The sequence below is a fragment of the Glandiceps talaboti genome, chromosome 11 (assembly GCF_964340395.1).
Source record: "Glandiceps talaboti chromosome 11, keGlaTala1.1, whole genome shotgun sequence".
Taxonomy (NCBI): domain Eukaryota; kingdom Metazoa; phylum Hemichordata; class Enteropneusta; family Spengelidae; genus Glandiceps; species Glandiceps talaboti.
In genome coordinates this window covers 6344797-6365614 of record NC_135559.1, presented here as the reverse complement: position 1 = coordinate 6365614, position 20818 = coordinate 6344797, and the positions used below count along the sequence as shown (strand labels likewise).

Genomic DNA, 20818 nt, shown 5'->3' with positions numbered 1-20818 from the left:
TGAAAGATATGTTTCTGACAATAGTAAACATATTAAGAGAGAATAGTCAATTATAGATAGAGAAGAGTCAATTATCTGAAATTCTGACGATATCACTGTGAACGATTTGAAGACACGTATACAGTGTTTAATGGTGTTGAATAGACAATATTTTCCAATAAACCTTTTCAGATAGCTTTAATCGATTCAATACACAACGGCAGGTTTATTCGTGACACAATCATCTTATTTTGAATTATTAAAATTGCTGGTAGTCTTTATACAAGTTGTATTCATGGACTCAATGACCGTAAACATACCAGGGTTGGTAAGTTTATCGGCCTTCTTTGCAATTATTGTGCAAAACTTTATTACGCCTGGTTTATGTCCAACGTTTCATTATTTTATCATGGTGTTAAAATGCTAACTCGGATGCAAGAAGTCTATACATTGACTACAGTTCGGCCTTTAACACTATCATACCTACCAAAAAAAGGATAACATATACTTCCCTAATTGAAGAGTTGTATGTTAGAAAAAAAATAGAGTTGTATGTAAGTTTGAAGTTAAGGGAACAATATGTATATATTCTTGCATTTCTGTCAATCTGAAAGGTTCGAATTTACACAAGCAATGTTACCCCTTTTGATCTATTAGATATTTAATTGACGTAATACACAATGATAATTAATTTTATTCATGACGTCGACAACTTAAAAATACTGGTAGGCATACAAGTTACATCAAACGAAAAGAAAGGTTGTAAATCACTTGTGTCATTTCATTCGTCGATTTTATGACACGTACATTTACATAAAGACACAGCTCATCCTCAATAAGATAAAACATTGATGATCAACTTTTATTATCATAGCAAATATACGGTGCATTACGGTTTTTGTTTGGATTCGACATTTAGACCTTTAATTTGAAATAACAAATACAACTAAATCGTGCGGTATTTGTTTGATAAAGTGTTTATATATTTTGTTTAACCAAGGCCTAGGGATGTCGCTTATCGATGAATCTATGCTTCATTACCTTTTGAGATGTGTGTAACCTAATTGGCATTCAAACATTGGCTTGTCTTGTTTAATGGAAATATCTATAAGTGGTAGACACGTAATAAACTGTGTGAGATGAATACTGAACTAAAATAAATGAGGAGTACCTATCTATTTTATTAGAAAAAAAGGAATGAAGGAGTTCTTGACATGCTATTTATAATAATAATCTTACAGTACCTTCTGTCGCTGCTCGTTAATTGAAATAGCACTCTAGCTGTCGACACTTTTCATACATACACTTATTTAGACACTTAGTTGTGTTTTGCGTCTGCCGACATTAACAAAAAAGACGACTCGACTTCTAACTAGGATAAAGGTTCAAAGAAAATCAACAAAAAAGACTACTCGACTTCTAGCTAGGATTTACCTTCAAAAGAAAATCAACACAAAAGACGACTTTCTGGATACCAATTTATATGATTACAAATGGGGAATTTGAAGAGTTTGTTATTAATCCACAGGAATGCTTACTGGAAACTGAGAAAGGACCAAAGAGATTTCAAGTTTTGAGGTTATAGAGACGTTGCAAATGAAGAATGAGTGTAGTGGTATTTCATTATTCAAGCAATTATTTCTTCATATCATGTCACACCTCGAGTACTTTCAACACGGTCTTATAGATTAAGTAATTTCTTCAAGTAAACATGATGACATTTTTAGTGCAATCTTGGACCACGTAGTTTAGAGAACGACACCTTCGTACTCAAATCACTATTGGGGTGTTGTATGACGTTAAGCTGTCTAAATTGCCTTTACACATCGAAGTTCAATTTGCATTTATAATACCAGTGCAATCTTTTCTCTATAATAACAAAATCCATGTTACTGTAACGAACTGAAAGATGAATATAGTTTGAAGTGAAGGGTTACAATGAATGTTGATGTCCAAGAACGAAGAGCAGGCGGTAACAACAGTAATAATATATTGGCACTGACATCATTGCAACTTTTAGGAAACAGATGCAATTACGAACGCCTGTCCATAAGGACCGCAGGGAGCAACGTTCATCTTGAATCATCATTTTCCTTCCTGTTGTTTGTATCCTGACTCTAGGGCATGACCTTTCCCCGGACGTTAAATAATCCAACACATCGGAAGAACTATTTTCTCAGATTTCATGAAGGTTGGCTTGGAAAGCTACAGTCTGTTCACTCTTTTTTTGTGAATATAGAATGTCAGAAGATGAAACATGCATATGTCGTTTCCATCTGTTTGCACTTTCATTTTGCCAAATGCTTTTAGCTTGAGTCACAATTTTAAGATATAGAAAATATGAACAGATGTACGTGGATCATGGTATTTTGAAAATGTGAACCTTAGAACGGTGCATCAACACTTTGATTGCATTTCTTTGTGTTTGACTGCGACAGTTAAACGTGAACATCAATAATTATTGATATTGGATAAAAGCCTTTGATGTGACACGACGTTTGAATCTATAATGCATTCCCTTATCAAGCATGCCTTTTTTCGCAGAGAGATGAAACTCACTTACATATGCAGTAGAAGTTTGATAATATGCTGACAATGTATTGGGAATAATGATTGGTAATATGATAACAATATAGTGCTATGATATCCACACTTACGAAGATATACTGAAAATGGCCTTTTTTTGCAGACGGTTGTATATTAGATCAAGTGTGTATATGGGGGCAGATGCCATTTCCTTGTTCATGATTGGCTCTACAGTTGTCTTCACTGAAGTAGGGAGGGTTATTATTGTGTTTCCCCACAGATCTGCAGACTGCATGGGCTGGACAAACACGAAAAAATAGACCGACGCGGGGCTATTTAAGTGATGCGCGCGCTGACCAGAAACAATTCTCTTTTTTGGCCTTAAGCAGCAATGTTTTCCATGTGGCATTCAGAGTTATGACCAGACTCTTTGTCACGGATTTAATATAACTGTCCTGCATGAGCTTAACTGATGAAGAGCAAATTATGTAGACTCGCATTGTCAAAGAGCTTCTCTTTTCTTTTCGAAAGAGTTGCTGTGGCAATAATGCGCGACTATGCTCTTGGCGATGCCACCCTTGAAAGATGTGAAAACATATATAGTAAATCCCTACGAATGTTTGTCCTCACAAAGAGGTGTTGCAACTTTCTGCAATAATTCCAAAGTTTTATAAACATTTTACATTATTCCTCTTAGTTTGTACTCATTTTATTATTCACCTGCCTCCTTAATATGATTCGCATGCAGAGTGTACTGAACAAGTATTTTCAAGTTATTTAGTTCTGTAGTCTGACCTATAATATTAAAGTAAACAAGACGGTTGTTTAAAAGAATTTTTCCCCAGTAAGTAGAACGTGAGGAGATCTAATGATCCAAAACGGCACAACATTACATTTAACGAGACCAAGACGCCATCATAACATTGGCAACATATGTTTTAAAATTAATATCAACATCTTCGACACAGCAAGGACTCTCTCTATAGCCGCAGGCAACATGCTTTAATTCTAATAAAAAGGAATTGTGGTACTATTTCCTAGCGGAAATGATGCCAGTAGCATACTGGTTTCTATTTATCCACTTCTTACTGACTTGAAAGGTCAGCAAATTAAGAACAACATTGCTTTTGCAAGATTTTAAAAGAGTAACATTTGAATTTATGATTACAAACAAACACACGCACGCACGCACGCACGCACGCACACACACACACACACACACACACACACACAGACCCGCCTACACAAAAGCACCCATATACAAGTATATGTTTATGTATTTTAAAAAATGGCTTACAAGAACTCCTTTACAAACACATAATAACATGATCAAACCGCTGACGAATATTAGGTGATCCCTGACGTACATGCGTGTATATTTGATTTTGTTCACAATGATTCATACACAGATTGAAATTGGCAAACTTGATAGCTGTATTTTCGAATAGTGATACCGCTGAGCTATTATCAGGTGTGATTAACCTGTATCATTGCATCTGTTACGGATTGATGTTTTGTTTAATGCATGAATGTTTGATCAATCATCATGGTTGATCTACCGTGAAGGCAATTTGTGTCATTCTATTTCTTCTCTTTACTAATGGAAGTCTTGAGATAGTTTGTTTGCATGACTGATCTTACACATGTGTAGATACACATATATCCCAAATTAGATACAACAGTAGGATGGAAGTGCATTATAACTAGCTATAACGCGTATCTTAAAAAATAAGTTAACCATATCCAATTGAAACACCGTATCAAACATTTTATTTCGTATTATATTAGGTTTTATTTTCTGACGGCATCTATACACATTTTGGAGTTTGACTAGATTCTCAAGGGCATCTGCATGTAGATATATATGCCAGGATGAAGAAATGTGAATATATGACATGAAAATAATAACAGAATATCAATTAGTATCATTTATACACAATAAATTAAACTTTACACCCAGGATTATTTTAAATGTTCTTTTTTATTGACAGTTAAGATAAATACAGAATTACACCACTTACATATTATAGCCATGTCACAAAACAATACGTGTACAATTATAAAAGATATATCACATGATCTTAATGGTTAATTTATTTGAAGGGGTACAAGCTGAGTTTATAAATATTGGGATGAAATTTAATTCTGTATTGTACAAACACTCTACAGTTTTCTATTTACTGATGTATACTTAACCATCACTTGTAATTGACTGAACTCACACCTAGTATTAAAACATAACTTATAAACGATGACGTAATTTATTATACGTATCAAAAATTTACATTTACTCGTACACGTTTTCGAACAAAAATCTATATATATATGAATCTACATACTATCAATAGCATTTTGATTTGTGAATATTGGCGTAGTATTTTATGCATTCTATAAACCTATCAATAGACAACTTTACCCTTAACTGTCTATAACATAATTTGATGTAACAACAACAACAACAACAACAACAACAACAACAACAACAACAACAGTGATAATTAAATGACATCCAAATATCTCAAATGTTTAAAATGATTATCGATTTGGGTAATCAAATACCGCACTTTGTAAATGTGATCATGTTGTAATCTAACTATGTATTTTGAAGAAATTTACAAAATATGGCTAGAATGTCATATGTTTAAAGTTAAAAAGTACAATCTCAGATATGACCTTAGGCCGAAAATAAATTTGTTTTTGGTTCGACCCCACCTAGCTTTTCACTATAAATACGTGTGCGTACTTATTTTGATATTGAAATGGTATCAAATGGATGAGATACATGTGGTATTTATATATAACAGTATTAGTTGTGATTCCTTCAATGTTAAGTTCCTCGTATGGAAACGATACGGTGTAAAGCATTAATTAACATATATGCCCAAGGGGCGCCCTGTGTGTTCGTTACCTCTGTCCAAGTTTGTGTAGGCTCATGAATATTAATGAGTACTAGAGTGAAAAAATCGCTCCGAGTCAGTTCGGCATAGTAATTCCAGATTTTGCCAGATCTAGCAAATCATTTTTTTTTGTGGACTAAATATACCATGTTACAATTTTTGATATGTATCCAAACACACGTCACCCGCTTCACATAAGAACGAGGAAGCAGATAAAAAAGGTCGAATACGTTATAAAAAGATAATAGCTATTAACTTATATATAAGTATATGATATTTTGTTTTACCATACGAGATCCATATTAGTTGTGATAGATACAAATATGTGATATATATATGAAGTCAAGAGTTCTATATGATATGCATACATTATTTACATTTTAAATGACGCGTGTAACGTGGTAGATATAACAACTAGTGAATTACGTCATAGGGCAGGATACCCTCATGGGCTTCAATAGTGTCTCTGTGCTAACTGATAGAAAGCATGTTAAAAAGGAAAAGGTCACACATCTGTACTTATTCAGAAAGGATGATAGCAATTGTAAGTCCATTATTTCGCATTTCAGACACAAAAACGATGTACTGAATCAACAGTCAATGAACACGTCAGATTCGTTATAAAACGTATTGAATCAAATAGACATTGGGAAGTATGACTGCATAACATAACATACACAGTATAAAGACGTTTCAACATAGAAGCAATACTGGCATTGGGTACACCAAATTGATTCAAATATATGCTTTTAAGCTTTTCAGACTGCCTAAAGAAAAAGATTTCCGTGTCTTCAGTTAAACGTTACAAAATGACAATATCAATTTATGTTAGCCTAGAGGAATAGGAATTCTGAATCGATACAATTGCACGCAATAAATATCCATTTTGAAAGACATTCGATACAGAAGATACACACAGTTAATGTGAGAAGAGAGGTATTACGGATGATATGTTGTCCAAATAAACCTAACGGATTATTATAGGTGTAATTTTACAAGGAATCGCAATTTTACGCACAATCTCAAAGTGAATTCATCTTCGTCCTAAATGGAACGTCTATAACGATTCTGTGAAAAAAAACACATGCGCAAACCTAATAAACAAAAATTCTGCCTTGTTATATATCTCGAAACGGCATATAACAGGAACTCAAAGAAATGTATAGTTTTGTGTATGTTCGTTGATATGCACAGCATTGCAAAGGCACAACTTGAAACGGTATACAACAGAAACACAGAGAGATGTATAGTTTTGTGTAGGCTCATTGGTATGCAACGAAATGCAAATTAAGGCGCAACTCGCCTGTTTTATGTTTCTTAAGGACTATTCAATATAACACTAAAAGTGTTGCAATATGGTTGAAGCTGTTGATAAAACAGGGACATAAACATCGACTAGTACAAGTTAATGAAAGTATCTTACAAATCAACCAGCAAATGAAACAAAATATAACATATGAATTCATAATTTCATATACTCTTTAAAAGATTCTTCTCACTAGAATTACAAAGATGGTGCTCAAGTTTCATTATTAGCATTACAAAGAAGACTGCAACCCATAGATTTGTTAATATATTTATAAGGTGGTTTACTTGACGTGTCGGATTTTATCCTGTTCGTTTGGAGGATTCTTGGAGGATCGTTGAGATCGTCTAAGAAACGACATTGACGAGATAGAGAACGTTCTAGTTGCACTAGAATGACTACTCACACTTCTCGATCGACGAGGTATATGGGTACGATGTCGTAGCAGATTGCGAGGTGTACGTCTCAGCATTGATTTCAGTTCATTCTGTGTTAACAAAGATAACAGGAATTGTTAGTTAATGTCTACGACGTAACGGATTGTGAGGTGTACCGAGAAATATTGATTTCAATATATTCCGTGTGAAAAGGATTAAAATGATTTTTCAGTTAAATCTTACCATGTATGGATAGTTCACTGAGTTCATTTTGCTAATCTCCTGGTCTAACGTTCAGTATAGGTCACATTTACCATTGTAATTATTTGTCATGCATGAAACAAATCATACTCGATCAACACCCCTTTCATAACCGCTCTTGGATAAAGTCTGAACGGTTGATATACGATATGTATGGCATTCGTAGACAGACATCAATTTATGTATTACCCTATATGTTATATCTTGATGAATAAGAATTATTCATGTTTGTGTTTGTATTACATCATACCCTCCAGTGATATCTAAACACTAATCCTTTTTACAACAAGCAGAACGTGTTAACATTTGCATACTTTATTTATCGTACAAGGTTAAGCACTCATCTTGCACTGAATGTGTGAACTTTTGTACGAGCTAATAGTTGCCATGCAGATATAACAATAATTAAATCCTGTGTTAATAAAAACCAAGTGGTAAAATTAACTTAAATGACTATTTTATACTGATTCAGTATCAGACAATTCATAGAACGTTTGATAAATGTAAACAAAGGCTCATGAATTTCACACTGATATTCACTTTCCAAGTATAATACTTAGTTGCCTTTTACATGACATCAACCAAAACAAAGCAAAGTTTACGTCTACATGTTGTGTTCGTTTAGATAAATTTGTTGTCAATACATCATATTTGCAACACAAGAGTAAAGTCGTCATTCCCCTAGGTTTACGTACAAGCATGACGCAGTTACTTCAAGATAGGTTTTGCTGAAAATATGTGGGAACTTAACTGTTAATACGGATAGAAGCATGTATGCATGGTGTCGTTAATATAGTAAGATGTAACTTTATGTATTTCAGTTGAAAACAATTAAACACTATCTTATGCTTTCAGACTTGAGCATTAGTAGGGTGAAACAAGCAAAACACAAACCACGTGCACAATAATACCCGCGTTTATATATGCTACATTGTTAGTGTATTAGTTCCTGTGGCAGCTTTAATAGAGCCATCAAGAACTCGATGTTATAGTTTTTGTGAACAACGCACGGGCAATGACACCGATATATTAATCAAATCTTTATTGAGTCTGACATTTCAAGCTCAGAACAAACTTGTCCAAAATTATCAAACTTACCCTAAACCCTTCATTTAGGAAACCATAAATAAGTGGGTTGACGAAGCTATGAGCCATTGCCATCCACAGAATGCAGCATTGAACTACTCGCATAATATCCTGTGCTTCAACGTCAATCGTCACCATTGGATAACACAAGGATATGAACTTGAAGGTGTGCACGGGTAACCAACATACGGCAAACATCACCACAATGATAACCAACATCTTTATGACCTGTAATCAATCAATCAACCAATCAATCAATATATCAATCAATCAATCAATCAATCAATCAATCAATACATCGATCAATCAATCAATCAATCAATCAATCAATCAATCAATCACTATATCAATCAATCAATCAATAAATCAATATATCAATATATCAATCAATCAAATTTCTATAACGCCGATTTCCAGGGCACAATGCTTTGAAATACACCATTCGTCTTTAAATGGATATTCAATTTGTTAATTATCCCAACAACTTTAATTATGCAACTTAGCATACCCTAGACATTCCAAGCTTTCATTTTACATACATTATCTTGAGCAATAGTGGGGTGATGGCGCTTGTTTTAGTGTAAGTAGATGGGATGACTCTACTGAACACTCTTAAGCAAACTAGTAGTACTTGGTATGTTTAATCATTAAAATAGCTTGAATCTTTCTTCAATAACAAACATTCAGACAGAGACCGACAGACAGACAGACAGGCAGGCAGGCAGGCAGGCAAACAGACAGACAGATGGACAGACAGACAGACAGACAGACAGACAGACAGACAGACAGACCCTATATTATAACCATCCCTTATGGAAGGTAAAACTGATTGCACTGTAAACTGTACATAAGCCATAAAACCTGTCCACATTGTCAGCAAGCACTTAAAATATCACAAAAATATGCTACTTGCATACCACTTGCATAAATGATCCATTAGCTTAAGTATAAAACGCAGCTGTAGAAGCAGTTAAGTACACTGGCAATATTACAAATGTAAACTGATCAACGTCGATCAACCAAATATTTAACATGGGAGAATAAATGCTTGGGCAACTTGAAATAACGTGTGTTCAAATGTACATTGTAAATCTACACCTGGAAGCAAATATTCGCGACTTGTGTTTTTATCACTAACTCGCAGTAACAATGCCCATGTAATTAGGTTATTTATAGTTTACAACGGAGAATGAAGAAAACTATTGGTTAACAATAGTAAATCGCTATATTGAATAAAATCACTAGCACAAAGCAGTGCTTGAAGATGGCTTCAGTCATATGTCTGTACAATCTAAATGAAACGTAAACTGAATTAAACAAATGTATCTTATATTGTTCATCATTGTGAGGGGGGTCATATGCATGACAAGTTGGCATTAATTTGAAGTTATTATTCATATAACAACTTTAATATCTTTTCCTATTTGAAAAGGTATGTGAAACAACATATACCAAGTCCTTGATGACTGTAAATCAAAACACTGGCACACAAACAAAATTAAAATGTATGAAATATTTTTTATTGTACGTACAATTACAAACATTTCAGACACTTTCTAGCATGTTGAAATTCATTAAGTTACAAATAAGGACTTGGTATATGTTGAGGTAGGATAATATAGTAGATTGTTTTATGAATGAAACATCCCAAACACAATACCCATTTCTCATCCCTATGTCCACTTTAACATAAAGAAGTCTTAATCCATTAACAGTTGATCAAAAACAACATAGTTGTTTTGAATAATACATTTAATCTTATTAATATTCAATTTTTCCTCCCCAATTCTCTTACCTTCTTCTTGGCTTTAGCTTGTGATTGGTCCCTGACGTGGTCAGCATTACCAGGTACAGTCCTTCCCCACAGTCGGATGCCAATGCGAGAATAGGTATAGCAAAGTATGTATAGGGGTATAATGTATGTGATAAGAATGAAGAATATCTCGTACACTTTAGAAAATCTAGGGCTCGGAAATTCTTCACTGCAGAAATAAATGTAACGACCATCGTAGTAAATTTCCTCCACTTCGGTGAATATTGTCTGTACAGTTGCCAAGGTAATGGCGATAACCCAGATGCAGAGAAAGACTATTTTACGTCTGTTCTTCGTCACCCTGACAGTCAGGGGATATATAACGGCGAAGTATCGGTCGATTCCCACAGCCGTCAGTGTACCAATGGTCACAATTACAGACACCTACATGATGGATAACAGAATAAGACTAGGGTAAATTATATGAAATTACAGAACTAATTTGTATGTATGTATGTATGTATGTATGTATGTATGTATGTATGTATGTATGTGTGTGTATGTATGTATGTATGCATGTATGTATGTATGTATGTATGTATGTATGTATGTATGTATGTATGTATGTATGTATGTTTGTTTGTTTGTTTGTATGTATGGATGTATATATAAATTTTTGTTTGTTTCTTTGTTTCTTTGTGTGTGTGTGTGTGTGTGTGTGTGTATGTGTCTGCCTGTCTGTAGGTCGGTAGATAGGGTAGGTATGTATGTATGTAAGTATGTATGTATATTGTGTTTAATACTATGACATCGATTTGTTTCTATAATGACACACAGTAAAACTACATTGTTGAAGCTCGAAAGGGGAACACAATGTGCGTATAAACGGCCATCCAACTTTTTCTATTATATGTAAATGACGCATGTTTTGTAAAGGTATAGATGATAAATCTATATATATAATTATCATAAAGATATGTATATATATATATATATATATATATATATATATATATATATATATATATATATATATATATATATATATATATATATATATATATATAACTCGGTGAGTATCAAACTGCTAAGACAGTGCTCTATACCGCAGTGGCAGAGCGTAATAGTTTTGGTAGTACTGGAACTCTTTCTTGGATGTAACTCGGAGTTTCACGCATGGTGCGATCATCAGACACTCTGATGATCGCACCATGCGTGAAACTCCGAGTTACATCCAAGAAAGAGTTCCAGTACTACCAAAACTATATATATATATATATATATATATATATATATATATATATATATATATATATATATATATATATATATATATATATATATATATATATATATATATATATATACCATCTATGGGTTGTCATAGATATTACATCTCTGTTTCTTTTTCAAACCTTAACGAAGACAAATAAAATGTCATATTTGCTGATGAAACGTAAGCTGCTGACATTTTAGGAAACGGATACGGTTCAGTGTGATCGTATACATCCTGTGTCGTAATAGCTATTAGAGATATGAATTGGACACCCATGATAACACCACGATATCATAAACTGTACTGCTATCGATGACGACAGCATCTCCAAACGTCGTAAATGGCTAAGGTTTACTAACATATTGGAGTTTGTTCAGATTTGAGTCCAAATTACTAGTCTCGCCGTGTTTTTTATACCTTCTTAATGAACACCGTAGTCATTGTATGCACTATCAAATAAAAACCACTTACGCGAGTCCAAGCCAGCTGATAACGTCATAAAGCTTATCTGTTATTGAGCACAGTTTGTTGAACTCAACCTAAATTAAAACAACATCTACTCAAAGGTGCATGATGCTATATCAATGTTGTTTATCATCTTTGTGTCTCCATCAACAACATGTACTCCAGACATTACATATAAACCGACAATTAAATGTTATCCCCCAATTTTTCCTTCGTTAAGCCAAGCAAAGAAAATACGAGTGGACTAAAGGGCCTTTATCAGTAAGAGTCTCTAGACGAGTAGTGACAAACTTTAGGTCACGAATATTTTCCAGCTTAAAGAAGAAAAATATTATAGAATATTGGAGAATAACATAATTATACCAGCGGTAGCGCTTTCTTACCAAAGCTTTTGTCGCAAAGAAAAATCGTATTTCTAACACAGCAGAACCAGTGATGTAGACACGCTTTGTCTGACGTAGACGTGCGCTGGAATGACGAAGAACAACTAGAGTATATATTCCATATTTCTTGGCTCGTACACGGTATAATTGCCGATTTTCTTAGTTTCCGACATGATTAAAATCCGAGTTATGTCATTACAACATAATTTACAAAATAATATGTAGCTGTTACTATGGTAACGATTTCTTATTCTCTTTGCCTCGTTATCATTATTGCTTTACGTACGTACACTTCCAATCACCCAAAGACCGGGCGTTTCACACAAAAAAAACAATTACACTATCGGGGTGCATTACAAAAGCCAATACTTTTTGCAGACATGTTATTCACGACTGACTTACTGAAATATATATAATATTTTTGGTTTAATTGTACAAACACCATTCAGCTTTGTAACTTATTCGATACATTCTTACTGAGTGCTGTTGTTCAATTAAAACTGTACTGAGGTAATTTATTTTACAAGAGGTGGGCATGATGTCTCATTATATATATATATATAGTTTTGGTAGTTCTGGAACTCTTTCTTGGTTGTAACTCATAGTGGTAGTAGTAGTAGTGGTATATATATATATATATATATATATATATATATATCATATATATATATATATATATATATATATATATATATATATATATATATATATATATATATATATATATATATATATATATATATATATATATATATGAGTATCAATGAGTATCAATCTACTAAGACAGTGCTCTATACCGCAGTGGCAGAGCGCAATAGTTTTGGTAGTTCTGGAACTCTTTCTTGGTTGTAACTCGGGGTTTCACGCATACAGTTGTCTGATGATCGCACTACTACTACCACTACTACTACTACCACTATAAAGCAGACCAGGTTGAAAGTTAGTATTTTGCTGCAGTACAGAATTTTAGAGAGAGACATTGTTCAGTAGAAACAAATTCAGCTAATGGCAAAAGGATTTCAAATTCAGAAGCTTAGAGATAAATAAGGAATATTTTAAGAAATGATACGTGATACGTTTAGTCCTTGAAAAATATGATTTCAGAATGATATAAAGAATTCTTTCATATACACATTATGACATAGCCTCGCGTGTTCGTGCTTATGGACAAAGCAGGGAACAACAAAGATAGGCAACTACGGGATGTACAAACATATTCATCGCGTCAAGCCGCGACAAACTCACAATGCCTCCAGATTATAGAATAGTCATGCTGTCTTCTTTGATATGTGTAAAAACACTGTATGCATGTACGTACATTGACCCCAGGGTCTAATGTATGTATGTATGTATGTATGTATGTATGTATGTATGTATGTGCATGTGTGCATGCATGTAGATATGCATGTATGCATGTATGTATGTATGTATGTATGTATGTATGTATGTATGTATGTATGTATGTATGTCACTATGTATATGTGTCCAACTGTCTGCCCGTCCGTCTGTCTGTCTGTCTGTCTGTCTGTCTGTCTGTCTGTCTGTATGTATGTATGTATGTATGTATGTATGTATGTATGTATGTATGTATGTATGTATGTATGTATGTATGTGTGTATGTATGTATGTCTTATTGAATCTGTTTACGTGTCCCTATATGTTCGTGTCTTAGTATATACAAATTCTTAATACAATTAAAAGCATAGTCATATGTTAGCTATAGTGCCTTTTTAAATGTTCGACCTTTTCTTGCATTTGTACGACACCCTTACGTCAGTCCTTGTCAATACTGAACATTGAAGTATCAACATTGTGTCGTGTGTAAATCGTTCGTTGTGTCTGATGCTCCATATGCTAGGTAATTTAGGAGTAGTTGCAAAAAAAGGGCATGGTGGCCCTTTAACTGAAGGGGCCAAAACTTCAAACGTTACGCCAAGTAAATGCAAAACATAGAAGTGGGAATCCAAGACACTCACTGATTTCTGGTTGATCAAGTTAGAGTCAATTGTAATAGTATTGATTGTAAGCAGGCGTCTTGAGATGCTTATTAATGGTTGAGAAACCAAATCGTGAGTTTGCATTACAGCGCCTTGGGTGTCACAAAACTGTCATCTACATTTAGATACATTGTAGATTGAATATGTCAAAGATGAGCCTCTAAACCCTTTGCTAATGAAATTACTACTGTGATCAAATCAGTGTCACTGGCCTGGCACAACTTTACCCTGAAAGTTACCTGCGCCAAACGATACTATACGACGTACGTTTACTCCACAAACATAGAAAGAGTATTCTATATATGAGACGCTAAAGATGAGAATAATACTGAATCAATTTTCATATACGTACAGCGGTACATGTTTGCTAAACACCAAGATTTCTAACATATTCCTAATACATCAAGAAACAACTGCAGTACGATTCGACTGATTAAAGTGCTGGAAGCAATAGGTGTACGTATAGTATACAAGGTACACGACAGACACGAACAGATGATAATATCACCACATAAGATGGGTACACTAAACGGAGGCTTAACGTGTGAGTAGTTCTAAACATAAAACTCGCTTATTATCTTTGCTAATTAAGACCATTGAAAGTGTTTCTGTTGACCTCAGCTCCTAACGTGGGTATCGAGGTTATCTACTGTCAATGTAGGACTCTGTATTATCGTCGATAAAGAGAATGTCACTTTATGAAGAAACTTTAGATACAAAGTCAAGACCTAATCGTCACAAATGATTATGGTGTGTGAGACGATGCAGCGTTTAAAGCGTGTCACTTTAGTCATGTCCTTGTGAACGTGGAATTACTGTCATACAAATATACACCTGGCAATTATTATAATGTTGAAACTCTGGATTGACGTAGATGCAACCCTTTGTAGAATAGAATCACTTTATAATATTGAGAACATATTTTGAAGAGTTAATATATCTCAAATGTATTTTTCTAACAAAAACGAAATGTAATGACTTTAAAGTACGCAAAATGTGACATGCACCGGTTGATTTTCTTTAATACTAGTATACTGTAAGCGAGATTGAATATCAGCAAGCGGGAGATTGAAACTTTCGTTTCATGTTGTATTACAGTGCCTAGTATTTCTTGAGATGCTGAAATTAATGTATTTTCTTGTTTAACTCCCACGTGGAGAACATGCAGTGCTTTTGTGTATAAGTGTGGGAATATGACCCTAAAAAGTTGATTTGACATCGGTGGTTATATTCCCGTGTGATCACCATGGTGACCTGAGGACCACTACTTTACATCTACGCATTGACAGATATGTCGATAAGACGCAAGCAACCAGAAATCGCTTCTTGAAAAATGTTCCTTGGGTATGAAAGGAGACATAATATCAAATTCTCTTGATTGTAAATGCTGTAGTCCTCATTATCACATTTACCGTAACCCTGCCTAGTGTGACAGAGTTAATACTTAGGTCGGTTTCCTATAATGGAGTTATTGTATTTTCTTGAAGTAGTTAGCATGTTGGGGAATACTATCCTTAAAAAACAAAATTCTTAAATTTTCTCCAATCTTCGCCATATGAAAGCTTGTTTATTGTCCATTTGGGGTTCACTATCTTAATGTTATCTGTTATTATCACAGAGTTAGCACACTGGTTGGTAGCCTATCAGATTCTAAAATTGCTCATTATTTTTACCATATTGACCTCTAAAAATGGGTTTATCCAGTGACCACGATTTTCCTTGATTGGAACTGAGAATGGCTTTGAATTTTCTAGAACAAAGTAACAATTTTTTTTAACAATTTATATTTCTGAGATACATTCTACGTTAATTCAAACTCAAATCATATAAATTGTCTTCATTTACCAATCACTCAGCAAGGTTTAAAGGCCAAGGTTTCAATCCCAGGTTCTTGCATTAGTGTTATCTTATCAGTGGTGCAATGAAGATTACCTAAGATTAGTCTTTTGTTCTGGGCAAACTTTTACGTATAGCCTTATCAGACAACTGTTTTTCACACCTAATGATTAATCTTTTTTCAAAGTGCACCCTCAAAAGTGACTAAATTACAAATGCGAATCTTTAAAAGGTATGTTAATATGTCAAGTTCATACTCAAAACCTGCCACCAAATAAATCCAATCTTCACATAATTTATTAGCAATCTTTCATCTATTGATTTGGCATACCTTTATCTGGTCACTAAGGGTTATCTGATAGTGGGTGTTCTAAGTCTGGCGTTAGTTTCTGGCATGTTGCACTCACGGCTTGGTTATGAACACAATTGTTTAAAACGGATTACCAAAGACCGGTATCTCCGTTTCTCGTAAATTTCCTTTAAGCAATTAATCAATACAAGGTTTAGCGACTGTATGAAGTACACTAGCGCCGCAGGCGGCTTTTAGTTAGATCATAGACAACAAATGAATACAAGGTTCACTGACATTAAATTGTGTATCTTCTTTTGACTATACTTCGAAGATCTTCGTTACACAATTAGTGATGGTGTTCACTCTTTTCAAATTTCAATTTCAACTATGCGTCGAAATTAAATGTAACTTTTAGGGGAAATAATATGTATGTATGTATGTATGTATGTATGTATGTATGTATGTATGTATGCACGGCATAAAATGTATATCTTCTGACTGAAACACAACAAAATATAAACGCCAAGGAGTTCAAATTACGTATGCCATTACGCCAACGCATTATATATGTTGCTTTATTTTTACTTTACATTTGCGAGTGAACAGTAGGGAAATGAGTATGTTCCTGTAAAGGGTAGTTTGATTACCGGAGTGTGGATTAATGTCCATGGATTTGTGAAACGTTAATTCATTACGTTTATAATTACTATACAAATGTCTTGTTCTTGGATAAAAAACAACAACGAGGCACTCACTGCAATATATTAAAAATACTGAAAGATGTACCAGGACATCGTCTTAGTTAAGCAGACTAAAAGGGTGATCGTTGTAAATCCCTTGACATCAATTTCTGAAATATGTCAAAATAATAGCCAAGGTTCTTGCTATGTTAATGTACATGTGCTATCAGGGATGTTCTTTTAATGTAAACACCAGTGCGAAATACAATCATGGCACTCTAGCTTTGTCAGCCACCCGGGCTACTAATGGTTATACATCTGTATACACAGAAGGTCAATTAAGTAGAAAAATCACAGGAAGAAAGGGGACAGAAGATGAATACATGTAAAGTAATATGTGTATTGCTTTACAATGCCTCCGGCCCATATGCAACGTCAGAAATGTGCAAATTCTTTTACAAGGCGATTTTGCCGTAAATGAAGTCCTTCGTGATTGAATCGGTTCACTTTTGATCACTACTTTGAAACCTGAAGTAATGGACGCAAGACACTTTAATAACACACCAACAGTATATAGGGCCAAATACTATGTTTCTGGTCAGAGTTTGTGTGTGTGTGTGTGTGTGTGTGTGTGTGTGTGTGTGTATGTGTGTGTGTGTGTGTGTGTGTGTGTGTGTGTGTGTGTGTTTGCCCAGCCCATGCAGTCTGTAGATCCGTAGGGAAAGACAAAACTAATTCTCCTTACTTCACACTTGCTCTAAAGTACTAAATAAAAGGAACAGTAACTGCCATAAATAGTGGACTGAATGACAGGTTTGTTTTGAATAACAAAAAAGATTTGAGACAGACTGTCTTGATCAGAAACAATTCCTTGTTTTGGCCTAAAAAGGGAATGCTCCGACTCGTGATGTCAGACAGTAAAGAGTCTTCTTCACGTGACGTAGACATAATCGTATAATTGTAAAATGTCAGTGTTTATATAGTGCTTTTCCACACTGTGTTCGCAGCACTTTTCAGTTATTACCCTGCCATGAACCTTTGACGGCACAACGACCATTTATACTTAGTCAATGCCCCATGGTGCATACAATCCACTGCAGCCTTGGTGCGTACGATTCAAATTACAACCAGTGTCCTACCGTCCCCAATTAATTATACCACAGGGTTGACAAAAGCACGATCGTTCTTCAAATCTAGCCCTAGAACTTAAGCTATACAGACACACGTATACACACAAACACACACACACACACACACACACACACACACACACACACACAGACGTGTTTTGTCTTTTAGGAAGAGAGATGTGGACAACTTATTGAATCTGTTGTCCAAATTAATTATTCTAACTATAATCCCCTTAATATTATAAAGCTATCCCTATTATGGTAGAAATATCCCTTTCACGCTTTACCATACATCATGCCATCCACAACATAATACAACTAAGCAGTTGGAAAAGGTTAAAACATCCACAGTGGAAAGACTGCGTAAATATATAAGAAGTGACGTAGTCGAAGATGCAATGTTTGTCAATTTTAGGTAAAGGTATGTGCCAAAGAACATCAAAATGCTGCGAATAAGACGGTCATCAGGAATTCAAAAATATATGTACATTTGTTTTGAAAAAGATTGTTAATGGATACATGACCACGATGAAACAGTAATCTTGGATTTAATCTTGGAACGTTTTTATATGCCTATATTTGATAACGATAAAAAATCCAATTAATTAGGAATATTGAACCTATATTTTCAAAGTTATAAAGGTGAACCCTCCATAGACTGATGTACTCGAACGCTAGCTGTATCATGGAATCTTATATTATTAATTTCCTATAGACATGTATGTAGAAATTGCTTGTATAGGAACTTGTCAGTGTTTTACTTTTCTTTTTTCATCCTATTTCCACAGATTGAAAGGAAGGGGTCATCTCATACATACTTCACCTTAGACCAGAGCATTTTAAAGGCATCTATAGTTTGTAATTATCATGTCTTCCTCTTTCAAAAGGGTTTCGTTCTTTGGGCTATTATTTTTTAAATGCTTACATTAATTTCTGTAATGTCATAACTTTAAAATGAATGTTCATAAATTACTTGTTTTCATCAGAATATGGGTTTCAACAATTGGTGTCGGAAATGCTTACTTCTTAGTAAGATGCTTCGTGGAGTATAAACTGAGAAATGATTTTAAAATAACACAGTTTGTGAAAACATGTTGATGGTAGCATTCTTTTGTATCCTTTGTAGTGATAATGGATTCTTTACTTAGTACTAATCAATTAGCATGAAATTACAGATGCATATCCAATATTTGTCACAAGTGTGTCGCTCTAGAAAGTAATTACTTTCAATAAGATAAGGATATAACATACACTAAGGAATCCTTAGACAATGACTTCAGCAATTGGCGGTCATGAATATTAAGAGATCGAAAGCGCATAGCCGCGGGTGTATGTTTTTGAACATCCGTTGTAACATGTTAAGCCTCGCATTAAATATAAGAAAAAACACCACGACATACGTTAGAATACTTCCTGGTGTGTTTTTTGTAAAGCAAAGATAGTAACATATAGTGTGGTTTGGTGAAAAACAGTTTTAGAAAAAGGAATGTAAATAATAAAATATGTCACAAAATGTGTCAATTTTCTTTTAAACAAATGTTAGTCTACCACTAGATGTGAGAAAAGATGAGTAGTTGGAAACACGCAAATAAAATACCGAAACCTAGCGTCGAATAAAAAAACGTCCTTATGTCTAACTGAACTCAAAATAACACTAACGCTTAATAAGTTCTGTCCCTGAAAATACAATTAAAAAATAATTTCCTTTTAAAGATAGTTACTACTAATAAGTGATTAAAAAACTACAATAGTAGTTGTTTCAATTATCAACTAGGTATAAATTACAAAGCTTGATTTTGGGTCACATTGTATGTAACTTGAACAACATTGATGAAGCTGTCACGTAGTCATTTCAACATGAAGATTGTAGGCTGAAGTTATCAGATGTTTGAATTATCATGGCGCATATATACCAAAGTCTATATTTTAGACATATAATTGCAAGAGGTACGGTGTTCGTGAAGCATTGAATTTCATGTCATCAGCATTCGAAAGACACGTTCACAAAAGCCCAGAAGCAGTAAACGCAACGTACCTGTTGTAGAAAGATTGTCGTAGGGCACATAGCTTTCCCGAATATCCAGTGTCCGAGCATAATGGTCGGAAATGTAAAAGGCATACAGAACACGGCTATTAGTAAATCAGCTACTGCAAGGTTGATAAGGAAGGCATTAAGATCACTTCGTGTTGATTTTCCACAAATCAACACATACAGCAAAACAATATTACCACATATCGACATCAACATGTTGAATGTAAATGCACAAATAAGTACATACTGACTCTCAATGTTCAAAGCCAAATCGTAGTAGAAAGAAAAGTTTCCATGGCTTTGGTTGTTAGTAAATGAAGGGTAATATTCATAGTCAGCCATACTGATGTGCCTTTCTTGTTCCTTTTCTTGTGATGCTCACAATGTAGATGCTGAATGAGGTAATGTCGCGCTTTATGCTACACTTCGATCCGCCTCCAGTAAAGCAAATATGTAACCTCAGTCCTAGAAAACACTACCCTGCTCGGTTTGATGTTGTATTCGTTTGGATCACGTGACACGTGATATTTAAACAAGATGCT

At 34.3% G+C, this 20818-nt stretch overlaps 1 protein-coding gene across 1 annotated transcript; it reads right to left on the bottom strand.

Moving 5' to 3' along the window:
* Positions 1–6991: 6991 nt before the first annotated feature.
* Positions 6992–20618, bottom strand: LOC144442720 (QRFP-like peptide receptor). Its single transcript, XM_078132093.1, has 4 exons — positions 20280–20618; positions 10228–10629; positions 8445–8660; positions 6992–7195 (listed from the first exon to the last, which is right to left on the bottom strand). The coding sequence occupies exons 1-4, from the start codon at positions 20616–20618 to the stop codon at positions 6992–6994; spliced, it is 1161 nt and encodes a 386-aa protein (XP_077988219.1).
* Positions 20619–20818: the final 200 nt, after the last annotated feature.